At 40.6% G+C, this 18,290-nt stretch overlaps 1 protein-coding gene across 3 annotated transcripts in view; it reads right to left on the reverse strand.

The window, feature by feature from the left end:
- The window catches only part of nrp2b (neuropilin 2b), a 69,650-nt gene that overhangs the window by 11,803 nt on the left and 39,557 nt on the right, over positions 1–18,290 (reverse strand). For all 3 annotated transcript variants that reach the window (XM_026272240.1, XM_026272241.1, XM_026272242.1), the window contains exons 8-12: positions 13,819–13,963; positions 11,820–12,169; positions 10,280–10,424; positions 1,175–1,252; positions 103–246 (exon numbers count right to left, since the gene is read on the reverse strand). In XM_026272240.1, coding sequence (XP_026128025.1) covers positions 103–246; positions 1,175–1,252; positions 10,280–10,424; positions 11,820–12,169; positions 13,819–13,963 — 862 coding nt within the window. The remainder of the gene's footprint in view (positions 1–102; positions 247–1,174; positions 1,253–10,279; positions 10,425–11,819; positions 12,170–13,818; positions 13,964–18,290) is intronic.

The raw sequence follows: 18,290 nt of genomic DNA on the forward strand, positions 1-18,290 counted from the left end.
ATGCTATCCCATAATTCCCAGTGTTTATGTTTGAAGAGATTGGTGTAAAGATTTGTTAGTTTGTTTTAGGCTATGCAATATCTTTTATTGAGATGGACTTACTGTCAGATCCCACTGTCAGGTCCAGGCTAGGACTAGAGGAACTATACAGAGACCACTTCAGATCGGACATGGGGTCATGGGTCCATCCACACATACTGTGCTCAAAGTCACACAGACCACCCAGAGATGAGAGAGTGGTGGGAGCTGGGGAGAGACAGAAAGAGAAAGAGAAAGCAAACAAGATTATAGTCATTTTCTATGACCTCAGACCCTGCTGTAGGCTCTCCCATTTCTCCTCTCGTGAAATCTACAGACATTTGTCTAACTGCACAACTTACTGTACTATTGTAAAACTATCTTGATGTAAAGCCTATATAGTAATATTATAAATGTATTTTGTACTTTTTATATCTAAAATATAATATGTATTTTATATATTATATATGTAGAGATTTGTCTAATTTTCCATACACAGATTCCTGTCTTGCTGCATCTTTACAGATTCGTATCTCACTGTACGTGCAGTTTGAGAGTGTATGACAGATTCCAGTTTCACCAGTTTCAAGTTTACAGTCTCGCTGTATTTGAAAGATTGCTATTTCAGTCACTATGCACAGATTCTTGTCTCGCTGTACAGTATATGCACTGACTGCTGCTGCTGGCGCTGTGTTAACATGCAGACACCGTCAGACTCCAGCACAGCCTCGTCTACATGGAGTGCTGTGCTTCAGCATTAGCGGGCTTCCGTCAGTCATCCATCCAAAGGCATGCTGCTATGCTAGTTAGCATAATGTTAGCATTCATGCTGTGAGACTCTACCCATCAACACATAAGTGTGTTCAAAGGAGGGGCGGCAATCTGTTATTAGAGCTCTGGGAAAAGCAAGGCTGCAATTACATTGCAGACTACTGTAAATAAAAGTGTATGTGTGCATGTGTGATATACTGAAATGCGTGCTTATTTAACACAAAGAAAGACATGCTCTACCTGATATTCTCATTTCATGTCAGTAAGTTTCTAAGTATTCATGATACACATAGATAAGATTGAATTTATTGATTTCCACTCTGTAATGGGATCTGATCTCATTCAGTACAGTAATATATTCTGGTAAGGTGCTCTGTTTGATTACCTGGTGTCCTGTGGGCACTACTTGTCCCCTCGTGAGGCGGGAGGGTAGGTGTTGCAGTGTCAGGAATGGTGGTAGACTCTAAAAGAAAGTAAAAAAAAAAAAGAAGCACATATTAGAAATGAAACACTTACTGGGGACTGGAAAAACATATTAGGCACTCTAAAAAAAGATCCTTGTACCAGTACAACAAACACACAGGCAAACACTCCTCAGATATGAAATGACAGATAATCACACACAGGCAAGCATGCACACCAGCATCTGTCCTCCAAAAAGTGGCCACAACCACCAGACAACACGTCAAACAGACTGAGACAATTAAAAATGTGCAATGCACCACATGCACACATTGTGCTTTTACAGTAAGAGAAATATTACAAAACCACAACTTGAGAAAACTTATGAGCATCTGAGAACTATATACTGTGAAATGCGTTAATTGAGAGAGAGAAAGTATATTCTGTAAAATAAACGGTCCATCAGCACTGCCGTTACACCTCGGACCACTGCTGTTACTGTACCAGTTACCCACAATGACTTTAAATGTGAAACCACTGTTACCACAGCTATTTTCCATGAGTCACAAAACATTTAAAGAGGTTTCCTCCACTGACACTCTCTATCGCTGACTTTCGTTTTCATACAACAACAAAGATCACTCCTTTAGCCCTATTTCTCTTCTTTCTCTCCACATCTCCACAATTAATGTTGTGTTTTAGCCAAAACAACACAAGCCAGACGGCAACAAAAACTTCAGTGTCTGCGATTGCAAAAGTGGTCTTGCGTGGTTTCTGCAGTGATAATTTGTTATGACAGAAAATGTTAAATCAGCCGTTGCATCTCTCTTCGTTCCCCGCGGGGGATCGAGCGAATGAAGATTTAGAGACAACGAGGCGTAAATGAGTAATGATTGTCAGCTCTTAAAGTCATTAATGTCATTACTCTTAACAATTCCATGCTTAATTGGCAAATACGTGAGTGGCGTAACACTAATCATGTAGACACTTTAGCACAACATGAAAAGGAGAGGCCTACTGTAATATTAATATGTTATTAATTTCTATAAGCGTGTGTGTACATGAAAGGGATGCACCAGCTGGCTGCTTCTGACATTAAACTCTATTAATTTTCTGCCCTTTACAAATGCAATTAACCTCCCAGCAAGTCCTGGATATCTAAGAACTGAGCTCTCTCTCTCTCTCTCTCTCTCTCTCTCTCTCACTCACCTAACGCACCTTTCATGCTTTAGTCTCACATGTGTTAAATCAATGAGACAATCCTGTCCTGCCTAATGTACACCACCGTTCCAGTGTTTGGGATTAGTAAGACTGACCAAGACTGCATTTATTTTATTAGAAATACAGTAAATAAGTTTATATTTGAGATATAATATTGCAATTTAAATTTTGCAATATAATTTATTTCTGTGATGCAAAGCTGAACTTTCAGCAACATGCTTCAGTGTCACATGATCCTTCAAAAATCATCCTTATATTCTGATTGTTGCTCAAGAAACAGAAAACAGTTGTGCTACTTATTGTTTTTGCAGAAACCATGATTTTTTTTTCCAGGATCCTTTGATAAATATAAAGTTTAAAAGAACAGCATTTGAAATCTTTGTAACATTATATCCCTTTACTGTCATTTTTGATCATTTAAATGCATTCTTGTTAAATAAAAGCATTTACATTTATGTATTTAGCAGATACTTTTATTCAAACTGACTTATAGTGCATTCAGGCTATAGATTTTTTCAGTATGTTTGTTCCCTGGGAATTGATCCCACTACATTTTGCGCTGCTAATGCGATACTCTACCACTGAGCGACAGGAATATAAAAGTATACATTTATTTGAAAAAAACAAAACAAAAAAACATTAATAATGACCATTTGAACAGTAGTGCAAGCTTCCCTTGTTAACAGGATGAGCAAAGTATCACAGTATCAGAGGCTGATCAAACAGCTGCTTTTATTTTCTTGTCAATTAGGATGATCTTTAACCATTTTCAATATTATTCACGAAAATTTTAAGATGAACACCTGATAATTATCTTCAAATGACACTCATTTCTATTCACTCTATGTGAAATATTTCTCCTGCTGCCTAAAGCTCAAGCAATGGATCAGAGCAAGAAATGGCAATAGATTTCCAATATGCTCCAAAGCTCTATTGACGCAGCCAATTGATCTGGATCCCAGAACTCTCTGGGCGTCGCCTGAGATTTCCTCCACAGCCTGATAACACATTAAGGCCATGAAATGTTTCCAAATCTCAAAGGCCGATCAGCTATTTACAAGTAAGGTCTAGTTTTGGGGTCACTCCTCCTCACCCTGAAAGATTACCCTGTTTTTAACCTCTGGATTTAGGGCACAGGACAGAGTCAGCCCTGGTTCCTCTCTCATGGAATCCGCTGAGCCTCAGCAATCTCTGACTCAGCGTTTTCATAGCAAGACGGAAAAAATGTTCAATTATGTAGAAAGCCTTGGAGTAAATCTATGCCCCTGGCAGGCGGACCTGATGTACTTCAGCGCCTGACTGAGATCTTGAGCAGACATTGCATTACAAGGGAAAACATAGACTGATGTGCGTTTGGGAGATTGTGTGGGGTAACAAACAGAGAACAGGAGTCAGATCGGATCAGGAACAGTAAAAGTGATCATCAAAAGCTGATGTGAGTGTACTTTAAACAATGTGTACAAGTCACAACACATTAAATGAAATAGTAAACACACACACTTTTTTGTGAAAAGTGGGGACATCCCATAGGCGTAATGGTTTTTCTACTGTACAAACTGTATATTCTTTGGCCCTTCACCAACCCTAAACCTAACCCTAACCCTCACAGGAAACTTTGTGCATTTTTACTTTATCAAAAACAGTCATTCTGTATGATTTATAAGCGTTTTGAAAAATGGGGACATGGGTTATGTCCTCATAAGTCACCCTTCTCCTTGTAATACCTGTGTCATACCCATCTCATTATACAGAGTTGTGTCCTGATATGTCACAAAAACTTGCCCACACACACACACACACACACACACACACACACAAACCTGGATGCTTATTCATATGCAATCTAATTAAACATTTTCAACTTTTGGCCTCCAGAATTCAAAAAACAAAGCCGTTTTCAAACTAATTAAAGCTTTTGTCTCTGTGTCTTTTGAACACAGAAATTAACAGAAGGTTTATCGTGTTATCTCTGAGCTAGTAAATTCCCCAAATACAAACGCACAGACGCACACTGAGTTCAGACAGGCCTGTTTGCTTGGCCTCTGATAAGGACTTTCCTCGCGAGCTCAGTTAAACCAACAAATCATCTCCAGGTGATGGATATCAAATATGCTTCACATGCATAGAAATATTCAGGCTCAGAGTGTTCATATTCTCATCAGATGTCCTCAGAGAGCCCTGCTTCGAAAACAACAGTGGCGATTTATAAAACCAATCTTCGACTGGCTCGATGGTGAGTGAATACAACCATTTCAAATATAAGACAATACAGTTACAAAATGAAGAAGGATCATCTTTAAAACTGTTTTTAAAGTTATACACTGCACCTAACCCTGGCTAAAACGCTATGGTGGGTTGTTTAGCACCAGATATCCAATCATAAACCTTCTGAATTCATGTCTATATTATATTGTCTATTTTATGGGTATTCATATGAATTCATTTAGATTTTTATGATTGTATTCATATGTATTCGTTTCGATATGTACGAAAAACAAAACAACATAGGTATAATGGTCCACCCCTAAACATAACCATCAATGGGGTGTAAGCAGAAGAAACAGACATGTATTATATAAGGAAAACTGGGAAGGCGTGCTGTATGGAAAAGGAGGAGGGGAGGAGCAGAGATCAACCTAAATATTTACATTGGGAGGATATGAAGAATGACATATGGGCTTTGTGGGTAAATGCCTGTGTGCAAACATGTGTTGTGTAGATTGACTACACTAAATAGAAACATGTGGTTGATAACTTCAAAGAGCCAATTCAACTAGACAAGAGAAGCTGCTGTCCTTCAGCTCACATGCATCCATCCCGATAGAGAGATAGCAGTGAAAGATGGTGAGGGAGAGCCTCGGATTTGGCGAGAGAATGAAGTTGAGCCAGAGAGCAGAGAGAAGTGATTACACTCTCCTTGTCAAAGATGAGAAGAAGTGGAAACAATTTTCCATCACATCCACAGCTGCCCAGGCAAGGAACATTGTGTCCTAAACCACACCCACAGTTCCCGTGATGGACAGCCACAGGCTCCGCCCACACATCTGAGAGTGATCAGTGAGCACTGCACATGCTGAGATCTAGTTCTTTTTTCTTTCAGGTGTGTGGCATCCTTGTTCACCCATGGATTTATGTTATGGTCATGGTTGTTTAAGTTAGTACCATGTGTGGGGAATAGGTCAGAGCAGAACTGAGACTCAAAACTCAAGTGCTTTTAAGGCAAGTCAGCTCACTCATTGACCATCTTGGCCCTTGCCAGCTATTTTATGTCTAAGTAACAGGCATAAAATACAGCTCTTACATACTTGAATAGTAAAGTCTGTCCGGATTTTCAAACCATATTTTAAATCTTTAATAAAATCACCACAATGGCATCATAAATTTTGATTTATTAGCTCAATTCATACTGAAACAGCTATTTTCCTGGCTGGTTCAAGTAAAAAATTAAAAACTGAAAGACAGGACTTCCATTTTTATAGGTGCTGTAATTAGCGTTGTGATTTCTTCCATTATTCCATATTTGTATGAGTGGTCCATCTTTACCCTATAGGAACTTTTGGTAACAGACTTTAACTCACTACTTCTCTACATCATTCCTTCGACTGATTAAACTGCAGTAACCCTGTGCTCGTGAATCTCAGAACCTCCCTTTAGCCTGATCTGGGCAGTCTCAAGGGTGGCATGCTATGGTAAAGATGTATCTCTGCAGCTCCTGCAATTTTGAGACATGTTGCACCCAGCAGAGGTCACTGTCCTCACTCTTTCTACCCCTCTCTCACTCTCTGTTCGCCCAGAGACAGGAACCTCTGGCTTGACGTGAGTCCAGTAATGAATTATAGAGATGGGTGCCTGATTGAAATATCTAAAGTCCCTCTGTGTGCCTTTCACGCTCTTGCTCTCACAAGGTCTGTCTGCCACGCCTCTGTTTATTTATTCATCAATTCATTATTTCTCTCCTCGTGTCCCTCACTCTAAATTTCCTTCCTTCGGGAGAGTGATGGGATTTTTGGGACAAAATCGAAGCTTAGCCACAGCTCAGAATAACGCCAGGAATACAGGACCTTAGTTCATGTGTATTTGTGCACTATATAGGAGCATACTATATCCTATATACTACTAGCATAGGTATACTATATTTAATGATATATGATTTCAGTTTGACAAGTGTAATGCACAGTTAAATGGTCATTATCATTAAATAAAGGATGTCAGGGTGATCAGAACCAAGACATGGAGTACATCCTGCTTATTACATGACTGCTTACCAAATAAATGGACATTAAATATTGATTTGAGTCTATTTTTTTGCATGTAAGAAGAAAGAGACTATTATGATGGTCACTTTTACAGTATGGTCAATGGTCACTTTTACAGTCATACGGTTATTATACAGTACCGCTCAGAATCCAGAGAAATTAAATGTGTGTTTGTGTGTGCTCGGCCAGTATACAAATATGAACGCAGTTGCAGATGTGTGTGATTGGCGTAAACATCTCTGTGCAGGGGAGTGAGACTGATGTAGCCCTGTGAATATTTAACGTCTCTCTCTCCATGAATCCCCACGGCCGCTCAAAATCAGAACAACAACAGCCCCGGCCCCTGCGTCACTCACCCTTGCGCCCCAGCTGCAAACAACCACAATTTACCAAAGTACAGTATGCTTTAGAAAACTGAATAAGGACTCATTCAAACAAGAGCCGTATTTCCACTGTCGGGCCAGTGCGAGCCAGGGCTTAAAACGGGCCGAGCGGGGCTCATAGCCCCGGGCCAGTAGCACCGAGGCCAGAATAGCGCAGGGTTTCCACAGTGGAGCTTGAAGCACCGCTGCACGTCACTAAAACACGCCCTTTACACGCCTCTCAGAACAACATCACGAAACCCAATCATTTCACCAACAAAGAGTTATCAGAAAACGAAGAAATAAGTCACTGGAACATGCGCGATCACAAAACGAACATGATAAAAGTGGCCGTGTGTTTGCATGCCTTGTTATATATTCAAATTCAAAAGCATCGATGTTTTACTATAGAATAGTGACACATTGATCATAATGAATTAATTCATCAGGACTCAAAATTAAATCACACAGAAATATATTTATTTGCATTTTATTTCTTTATTTTAAACGCTTATAAAAAATAGCCTGCTTATTCAGTCGAGTCCGTTTCTGTTTATTTGTAGTCACATTTAGAATGAATGATAATCTCTCTATTTTTATAAAAGCTCCCGAGCAAAAAAAAAAAATTATTATATTTTTATGATGAACAGCAACGTGGAGCTAAACTCTCGAAACGAGACTTATGACAGATAAAATATGTTACTAAATAAAAACACAATTGTGATAGTGAATAAGAAGCTGAGGTCTGATTTCTCTAAGTGGTTGCATTTACCATGTTTACTATGGTAACGTTAATATTTATCGTGCATAGTCTTTTACATCGCTTTTAAATATTTCTGCCTTGTATGACGATCATAATCCACATCGGATCAAGTTATTTCAATCACTCACTGCTGACTAAGAGTGAGTTTTGATCTCAACTTATTTTAAAAAGTCTTTTATACTACTGGTGTTAAAGCTGTTATCTTTCTGAAGTGATCCACGGCTGACACTCTCCATAGACGGAGAAACTCCGCCTTTGTTCAGAACCAGTCCACTAGCCCCAGCTGGCCCGCTTTGGCCCAAGGTTTTCATCGGGCCAAAAAAACGTGGCTGACAAGGCACGATCAAGCCCCGGAAGTGACAGTGGAAACGCAACTGGCCCTGGCACGCACTAGCACGCCCGCTTTAAGCTCGACAGTGGAAACACGGCTAAGGTCTTCAAAGTAAGTCTGTGTGTCTTTTGTTGTTAAATGGCTCCTTTGAGGACTGGTACCGTTGGATGTGCATAACAGATGGTAGGAATTTAAACAGCCATAATTTTATGTGAACGGGTGGAAACAAAGTACAAAACAAAAACGGTTCAAAGTCATATGTTAGTGTATATAACTGCTGTAGCTGGAGGCGTTGGGTTCATTTTTTATTAATACTGATCATTCTGACTGTAAAATCTGCATTGAGAGAGGATGGTGCTAATAGCCAATGAATACACACCTGTGGCTGCACATAATTTGCAATATATTTTGATCGCATATATTGTTACATGCATTAGCCTTTATGAATTTATTGATTATTATTAATCAGTTTTGTCATGCCCAAAGCCATAGTATAAAAACAAAACAAAACCCTTGTTCACTTATCCTCACACCATAACTGCAAACAACCACAATTCACAAAAGTAAAAACAAAATAAACTCTGTCACTCACCCTCACATCATATCAGCAAACAACCACAATTTACAAAAGTAAAAACAAAACATAAACCAAAAACAAAACAAATTAATAATAATAATAAAAATTAAAAAAAACATAAAACAAAACACTCAAACCATGCTTCACTCGCCCTCACACCACAGCTGCAACCAACCACAATTTACAAAAGTCGAGTTTGCTTTAGAGAGCCGAATTAGAACGATCTCACTCAAACCTCAGGCCTGTATGTTTTTTGTTGTCAAACGGCTCCTTTGAGGACCGGTACTGTTAGTGATCACTGTGGATGTGCCTAACAGATGGTAGGAAATGAAACAGCCATAATTTGGTGCGTACGGGCAGAAACAAAGAAAGTATGAAAGAAAAATACACACAATTCAAAGCCACATGCAAGTATATATAACACACAAGTGTGTTTGTGTATCTCGGGATCTGTATGTGATTAGATTTACTGTGGAGATTAGGAACTGGGGCTGTAGTTTCAGCAGTGAGTGGGGTAGATTGAGCCCCCTGTGTCTTGAACATCTGGTGCGCAGTTGTACGTTGTGGAGCCTCACCGCACTGTCATCGAATTCCCTCACGCAAACATAACCGTGTGTACACAAACACAATCAACCGTCAGTCCATTTTTCGTCACTCATTAACTCACTGGCTTTGATCCCTCCCTTATTTCTTTCATCCGCTTTGATTATACTCTTTCTCTCTCTTGATCTTTTGCTCTCAATCATTTATGGCCCACAGGCTCCGTAAACCTGTGCCAGTATCGCACCAAGCTCCATCAATGACACATGAATCTTTCATCCCAGATCTCATCTTCTGCCTGCAAAGTGCCACCAACTAACCCTGAGCAAGCACCGGCTCTCTGTCCGACTTTTCATCATGCCTTCCTCCTCCTGCAGTCCTGCCATGCTAATAAACCTGGGCACTGAGCCCTGAGGCTTCCCCTGGCCTCCACCCACATTGTCTTTTCTAGCAGTTCCTCTAATGCCCCTTCGCCCCCGGCACTCTTGCAGACACAGAGCCATGAAGACAGCCCATCGATTACTGCCCCTCGGCCTGCCACTTTATAAAGCCCAGGCCAGGTCCAGAGGGAGCAGCCGTATGTCCTTTTGGCTGATCGTCATGCTGTGACAGGTAAAAGATTTAAGAGGAGGGGATATGAAGGACATCGGGGACAGAGAGTAAAGATGGAAGTGACAGAGAGGCTGTAGGACTGCTCCACTTCTTTCCAGTGCTATAGCTGGGGGTGTCATGTTTATTTTTAATTAAGTTTGATAATCTGTATGCTATGAGCCTCATTGAACTTGCTGCCAGTAGCCAATGAATACACACATCTGTGACTGCCCATGATTTGCATTATATATTAATATGAAGTTGCTACAGGCAATTTAAACAGCCTACAGCTAGGCTAATGAACTTTTATTACTCAGCGGATTAATTGTTTATCGTAATCATTATAAATCTACTTTGTGCCATGCCTAAAGTCACAGAGTAAAAATATGTGAAAATTTACAAATCAAAACAAAAAACAAAATAAAAGGAAACACACACGGGTCTTACCTGGCAAGTCACAACCCAGTATCTCCAGTCTCATTCCGATGCCGGCGGGAGACCACCTCTCTGGATACACTCGGATAAACTGGGCCACAATCTCCTCAAAGCGACGGATCTCTGGGGTGTCGTAGTGTGTGTTACCCTCAAAAATCTGGAGGAGCAGAATCACAAAAGCACTTTAGCTCAGCTGTGTGATTGAGGGAAGAAAGCTACTGCATATTCTCTGTATTTCCGAGTCTCTGATGCAGCTCGGCAGCTCAGGTTTTAATTAACACAACTGTGGATGATTTCGCTGGAATGTTATCAAAGCTTGCAGCATAATTGAATTCTGCTCTCAGAGTGGAAGATTGTGAATCTAGAAGTGAAATGCTGAGTCGCTGAGATGAGCAGGAAAGAATTAAATGAGTCTGCTAATAATCTGATTCTGGTGAACTATTCATTACTGTAGCCCTTTCAACGACCCACGATATTTAAATTTGCATGATTAACTAATTAACCTCATTCAACTCCAGTATTCTTACGTTCAGTACTTCTCTGCTAGCAAAAACATTAAATATTATGCTTTAGATGGTTAGGCTGGGTTTTTACTGGTTCAAGGTGGTCTAATTGGCTTTACTGGCTTTTTACAAAAGATCAAGACCAGGCCAAAAGCAGGTTTACCTAGATTATCAATTAGATAACCAGAAACAGACTGAAGCAGCTAGAATCTAAGTACAGCCAATTACCACTGTAACTCTTTAATTTTCAACTCATAAGGAGACTTTAGCCTGGTAATACAGAACTCTGCTACTTTGCTTCGCTTCGTGACAAGCGTTTACTTTCTCATGGGGTGGGGGGGGGGGGTTGTCTGAAGTTTAAAATCATTGGTTACCCGTAAACCAATCACATAATGTTTGGTTATGACGTGTGTCATGCGCCGGCTCAGCCACCTCAAACTTCCACTGTAAACACAGGAATGCTGCAAAAACAGAACCATTGAGCGAGATTCGCCTCCTCCCTAACCTGATCCTCCATCAGCAACCAAGGGGGAAACAATCACAATTATCGTCTTGCCGGACTTTGGCCTTCCCAGTTTATCGCTGACAATCATCAACAGTTGATAAATGAAACTTTTCCCAATATCACCTCCGTTCAAAATGTGACACAAACACTCTTCTTGTTCGGGCTTCAGTAGGCAAATGCTGGGAATATTCTCCACAACAGAGCGAATTGCAATCATCGATTGTTTTCGATTTCCCTAACCTAAACTACAATCCTATATTCGGCGCTTAGCGTCTACATCACGGCTCTCAGCCCGCCCTCTGTTCGTTGATTGGCCGGATGTTTGGGAGCCGGAGGAAAACTGGGAGATGGTTTGCTTTCTCAGACTGAGTACAGAAGCGAACTGAAATTGAGCGGAAGCACGAAGTCTGCCGTAGTCAGGCTAAGGAGACCTTGGTTTGGAAGCAGAAAAGTAAAATAAAATAATTTTCCTTTAAATTAAAAACTTTGTTTGATTGTTGTGTTTTTTCCTAGCAGCATTCAATAAGTCCTGCATCATTCTCACCTTTGGAAGATTGGTTTTGGGGTCGATAATGTAGCTCCAGTCTTTCCCGTTCAAACTATGGGAAAGTTTATACTTCCGCACGAAGGCCCGGTTCTCCGCGCTGGTACTGCCATCCACCCCACGTGCTCCTTGCGTAATGATGCCCCGTATAGTTTTAGGGACTCCTAGGTCCACCTGCAGCCATTCTTCACCAGCCACGGGCTGCGTGGGACTGGGGAACCACCCTGAGCGGCTGGCCACCAGCCGGGCTGCACCTGTTGCCCCGTGGATGTCCCTCATGGAGGAGGCAGAGATCTGGGAGTCTGGGAGGAGACCAGAGAGCATTCCCTGCATCTCGGAGCATGGAGCATCTGAGAGGAGGATGGACAAGCAGATGAGTTATGGTGAGGCAAAGAGGAATTGACATTTTAAGACTGGAGAGATCAATGTTTCATGTTGTTATGTCATGAGAGTGGCCTTAGGAGTAAATAATAAATAAACAGGGCATGTGTGGGTGTGTTTTTATGTGTACACCCCCCCCCCCCCCCCGAGTGGGTGTTTGTTTGTAGGATTTATTACAGGAAGAATTTTGTGTTCCAGTTTTTCTAGGCTCACCTCTACAGAGTTGAAAGCAAACCCACTCAGCCCAAAACAGCCATTCTCTGGCTCAGCCGGCACAGATACAAAAGGTACCAGAAATAAATGATTGATTTTGGCCTGTGGCTTAAACATGGAACAAAAGAACAGGAAAACAGGCTGGGGCATCTGGTTCAAGCCCATCCTAACAATCTCAGTTGAATCAAACCCAGAGGTACACCCACACTCCCACAGAAAGAGCAGTAAAACACAGAACGAGGCTAACTGTGCAAACGTGATCGATGGCTTCACGGGCATCTTTATGGGCTTGGCTCTGCTGGATATCCCGCGGGCCGAACATCACTCTTTCATGGAAAAGACAGGAAGGGCTGCGACACGCCTCACTGAAAGCAGCTTGTTCTGGGCTGGATGCCCGAGGGACAACGGCCCCCGCGGGACTGCAGCAGGTCTAATATGGAGGCCAGTGCCGTGTCCGTGCGTCGTTTGTGTCAGTGCTGAAAAAGACCCTGTCTCTAAAAGCGCATTTTTCCTGCTCAGTGTCGACGAAAATAGGAGCGAATCGCTGTTTAATAGCGTAATGATGGAGTGTGATGTCTCTGATAACATCAGCTCACCTCCTTCATCTGCTGCAGGACATGCTAACAGAATTAGGTGACTTCTATCTCCCCATCTCCATAAATAGCCAAACTCAATCAGGACCCTAAAGAGCTCTGATAAATACACAGTTCACTTGACAGGGACACAGTGGGCGTCTGGAACAATATTTGTCACGTGCAGTATCTGTGGGCCTGCTGTGTTTGAAAGTTCACATGAAACAGGGAAACTTACCTTATAGATCTATATCTACCTGTTTAGATATTATAGACATAAATAATGATATAAATAGGTAAATATTAAAATCTAGCTCCATTTCTATCTACCTTTCTATCAAACAACCAATTAAAGGATTAGCTTACTTCCAGATAATTTACTCAACTCCATGTCATCCAAGATGTTCATGTTTCTTTCTTCAGTAGAGAAGATAAGGTTTTTGAGGAAAACATTTTAGAATTTTTCTCCATATAGTGGACTTCAATAGGACCCAATGGGTTGAAAGTCCAAAAGGCAGGTTCAATGCAGCTTCAAAGGGCTCTAAATGATCCAAGCTGAGGGATAAGGGTCTTATCTACCAAAATGATTGGTCATCATGAAGCGACATGAACATCTTGGATGACATGGGGGTGAGTAAATTATCTGGAAATTTTTATTCTGGAACAGTACTTCAAACACCCAACTTTTTCTTAAATTTTCAGAAGATCCAACATTTTAAGTGTGTCTTTTTCTCAATATTTGATTATTTTATATCTAAAAGTTAAGAACCACAAATCAGCTCCCTTAAGGGCTAGTGAAACATTTAGAATAGTGTGGTGAGAGTTTTACTGACCCGTGATTTGACAGCCATAAAGTTCGAAGCGCAATGCGATTCCATTCTTCCATGCCTGAGGTCGGATGCGGACAAACCGAGCTAAGACAGGCTGGGGAATCCGGTTCAGGACCACCTCTGAGGGGTCTACATTCGCATGGAAAACCTAAGGAGACAGAGAGAGAGAGAGAGAGAGAGAGAAAGGGGAGATTTATGACTATCCTGGAGGTAGTTTTGCTGAGGCCGCTCATTTCAAAAACAAACCAACTACACAAACAAGCACAAACTCTCGCACAGTAAGAGCTTCTTTACTGGGGTCAAGTGAGATTGTGACTTTAATCGCTGTTAAAACACACACCACTGAATACACACACAGACGCCAATGTTCGCATCGTAAATTCAAACATGAAATGCTGTTTCCTCCAGAATGAGTTAAGACAGTGAGAGAATCAGATGTCACTCTATGGGATTGAATGTTGTCACATAAAGACATTGAATCTGATGCAACCACATGCTTTTGGGTGTTGTCATTGTTTACATCAGTATGTCAGATGGATCATTAGTATTTCAGCAGGCAGCTCCCAGGTCAGGGTATCAAAGAAAAATGCCATGTGCCTCAGCCACTGCATCTCAGGATGGTGAGCATGGACAAGATGACAAGCTTTGATAGCAAGTCTCCATCTCTCCTCCCTCCTCAGAGACACTAGCCTCGGTCAGGGTCTTTGTCTCCAGAGAGAGGAAGAAGGAAAGACTAGGAGAGGGCGTGTCCTGCTTCATTGCACACACAGAAACAAAGCCTGGACCCTAAGGACCTGACCCGTCTCAGGGCCCAATAACATCTGGGCCGGCCCGGGTCAGGTCTGTGCTAGGCCGACTCATTCGGAGATTGAAGAAAGAGATTAAAGACGGGTTCGAAAAATTAAAAGAAAAAAACCTTCTGACATTTGGTAAATGGTAAATTGCCCCAATATATCATAGAATAAAAGAAGAAAACTATGAACTGAAGACATGTGGTCATTAATCAGTGTGCATATGGTTAGTTAAAAGAGACCTGGAAAATTGTTAAATTTTTCACACATTTAATCATAACTCTCAGATTACTACAAATCTGCCTGCCACTTGTTGGTATGTGAAACATTTATATGTGCCAATATGTATAATACTATTAAAATATTAACACTGAGAAAGTTTCAACCACAATATTGAATTTAATACAGTAACCAAGAGTATTGCTATTATTATTATTATTATTTGTTTATTTGTTTGTATAACAATCATGCAAATAAAAAAAAGTATTTTTCCATTTCAAATTGGAGGAGGGGCTAAAACAGAAGGCAAATGAAACCTTGGGAAAAAGTGTGTAAAGCTGTTGTCAGGAGGAAGATTCAGACATGCATCACAGAAATCTGCTTTTGTTTAATGACCTAATGATGGAGTGTGTGACCTTGCCCCTCCACTGCCTGTGAAGTTTTTCACCACAGCATAGTATGTAAGAGCCAAGTGGTGTGTATGTGTGTGTGTGTGACAACTGGGGGTAAGAAGTGTGTAATATATCACTTCTTTAGTGTGTGGGAGAGTCCTATTTCTCACGATTCACTGATATAAACTAACACACACCCAGCACTTCTGAGAGAAATGAAAAAAAAATACATCAAGAAGCTTGTGAAATATTTCAAACTGTATTCTTTCCGAAACTGTACTCTTGGCAGTGTTATTTTTGTATTATTTATATGCTTTTATAGGTTTATTAGCTTTTCTATTTAACTTTAATTACTATTTAATTAAATTTCAGTTTTAGTAACTTTGCTACTTCAACTTATTTTCCATTATTTTTTTTTTTTTTTTTACATATATTTAACTTAGTTGGCAAGGCAACATTTCTATTTTATTTCAGAGGTGTTCTATCACTTTTGAGATTCATAGTTTTTATTGGGCAAATAAAATCCTTAGACTTGCATCAAATGAAGAAATGTGGTTGATATTTAACTAAATCAATAGATATATGGTTATTTATATTGACATAAACGCTAATCCCACTCAAAACACATTATCAAACACTTACTAATTTCTTAGTGTTTTTATTGACTGTTGCCCATGGACTGGGCGTCTCCCCCTGGCCAACTTGTTTAATCCAAACCAGCAGGAAACTAGGAGCCATGAGACTCTTATAACAGTTGAACAGATGTATATCACATGGGATTTAGAACAGAAGGCCCTCTGGTCATTACGGATGAAGTTCCAAGCTCAAAGAGGAGAGTGTTAACCATGAAGATGCCAAAATCATCAAAAAGCACAGAAAAAAAACTAAAAAGGCATAACAGGATTGAGAAGTCCAATTACTGTGAGGACTTTAGGGAGCAGGCTGAGATGAAGCTGAAGAACGGTGATTTCCCACTGGCCCTCTAAGACAGAGGGAAAGGGGAAACAAGAGGAATGACAGAAATGACAAAGTCCCGGTCTCTGACAGCAGCAGTCGATCTATAGAGGTGGCAGAGTCAGATACTGCTTCTAGCCAAACATGTATTAGCGATATAAAGCTATACCTTTATTATTTCCTTCCGTCTATCCCACACACACATGAGCACCTGCTAATGCTTTCTTTGCATCCCTGGGCTACAATGGCCCCTGACTGGTGTTGTGTTGACAGACACACAGGTGCTAGTAATGACAGATCCCACACACCGAAACAGGAGAACTGCCGTCAACCCTGCTGTCTACTGACACAAGGCCACCCTCGCACCCCTTCCCTCCTCTTTTTTTTGCCCTCATACTGTCGTTTTTTCATTATTTGCCTGTCACTGTGCAGTCTAGGCATAATCTTTGATTGATGTACTCTCTGTGTGTGCATGTGTGCCCGTAGCCAGGGACATAACAAATGGACACAGCCATCATTGGAAGGTTTATGCTAAATAACGATCATGAATCATGCATTTGAGTACGTTATATCAGGTTCCCTCAGGCATGGCTGCTAGTGCTTCCTAGCATGCTGTCTGTGGGGGGATCATGTATGTGTTATCTGTCTCAGGTGATGGTGTTTGATATGTGAGTGGGGGTCTGAGTGTATCTGGTGTTAGATACAAGCATACGTTTTCAGATTCTTGTGGAAAAATCTGCTATACTTTTATACGGAGGGTATTTAAACAAGGTAAAACTTATTAAGCAAAGTTAAGAGTATTCTTATTGCCAGATGAAAGGATAAATAATGACTTAAAAAATATGTTCAGAAATACATTCCCCAAAATACATTAAACAAAATTTTCACACATATCTGTTTTTTTCTGTCCAGTTTTTTTATATTCACTTTGGGATAACCAACGGTGTTAATATTCAAACATTTACATAAAAAACTGCCCTGCACTATTACTATAAATCACGCAATTAATCATCTTCATTTGTAAAGTTCAATGAGCTGCAGATATTAAGACAAACTTAAGAGAATTTAGCTTTGTATACAACTCGTTAATAAATAAAACAGGCTGCAAGACTATGAGGAATACTCTTACAGCTCACATGGAACAACAGGCCATGATTCTTCTTACTGAGCACCAGGTTTGACACCAAACTATAAAAAAGGCTTGTAAAGACATTAAAGGTGCTGTATGTAAGATTCTGACTCTACTAAAACATAAGAATACTGTAATATGCTTGTAAATATTTAAGAACTTGTTTATCTGAAAAAAAAAAATGCCACAGTCAGTTATTCTCCTTTGAAAATGTGCGTTCCGTGTCGGAATGTTTGTCTTTGTTTTGGTCTGTAAAACCCGCCCACTGTCAGTTAGTTTACCCAGTTGTATTTCAGACCCCTGGTTACCAGTTGGCGGAAAACACAGCCTTTTTCAATTAATTCATCGTCAGGTTCACTCGTTCCTGTTTGTGTCATCAATCTGGCAACCCTGGAGTGCGTCAAGCCTGAGGAAGATGAGTCGGGTGAAAAAACCCCTCTCCAATATTTTGAATTTGGACTGCAATATCTAGTTCAACCACTCGGTCTCAATCCTACATCCAGCACCTTTAAAGATTGTTTAGATTCAAGTCACGCAAGATCTCATGTGTTTTTGTTTATACATTTGCAAAAAGATCCAATCCATGCCAGATACCTATGAAAAAAACTTTGTTGACAGCACAAACGGCCGCAGTGCTGCCGGTCTGTCTAGACACTCACACACAGACAGATCAATGAGGGTGGATGTAGATTAACTGTTATATGAATTATTGAAAAATCCCGTCTGACAGTCCAGGAGCAGCTATACTGAATGAACTTCCTTGGAAATGTATCAGCACACCAAAATGTGTATGTGTGAGGGAATATTCATGAGATGAAATGGGTCCTCAGTGACAGCCAGCAGGGCAGGTTACTGGTGAGGAGTCCCCCAAAAATTAGTCTGAATTATTCAAATGTCTGGCACTAGGGCGGTCTACTTAAATAATAAAAAACCCCAAAGCGAACTCTCTATGAGGTTAAAGTGTGAGGACACACACACACACCTCCTGTG

Source organism: Carassius auratus, chromosome 9 (genome assembly GCF_003368295.1).
Source record: "Carassius auratus strain Wakin chromosome 9, ASM336829v1, whole genome shotgun sequence".
NCBI lineage: Eukaryota > Metazoa > Chordata > Actinopteri > Cypriniformes > Cyprinidae > Carassius > Carassius auratus.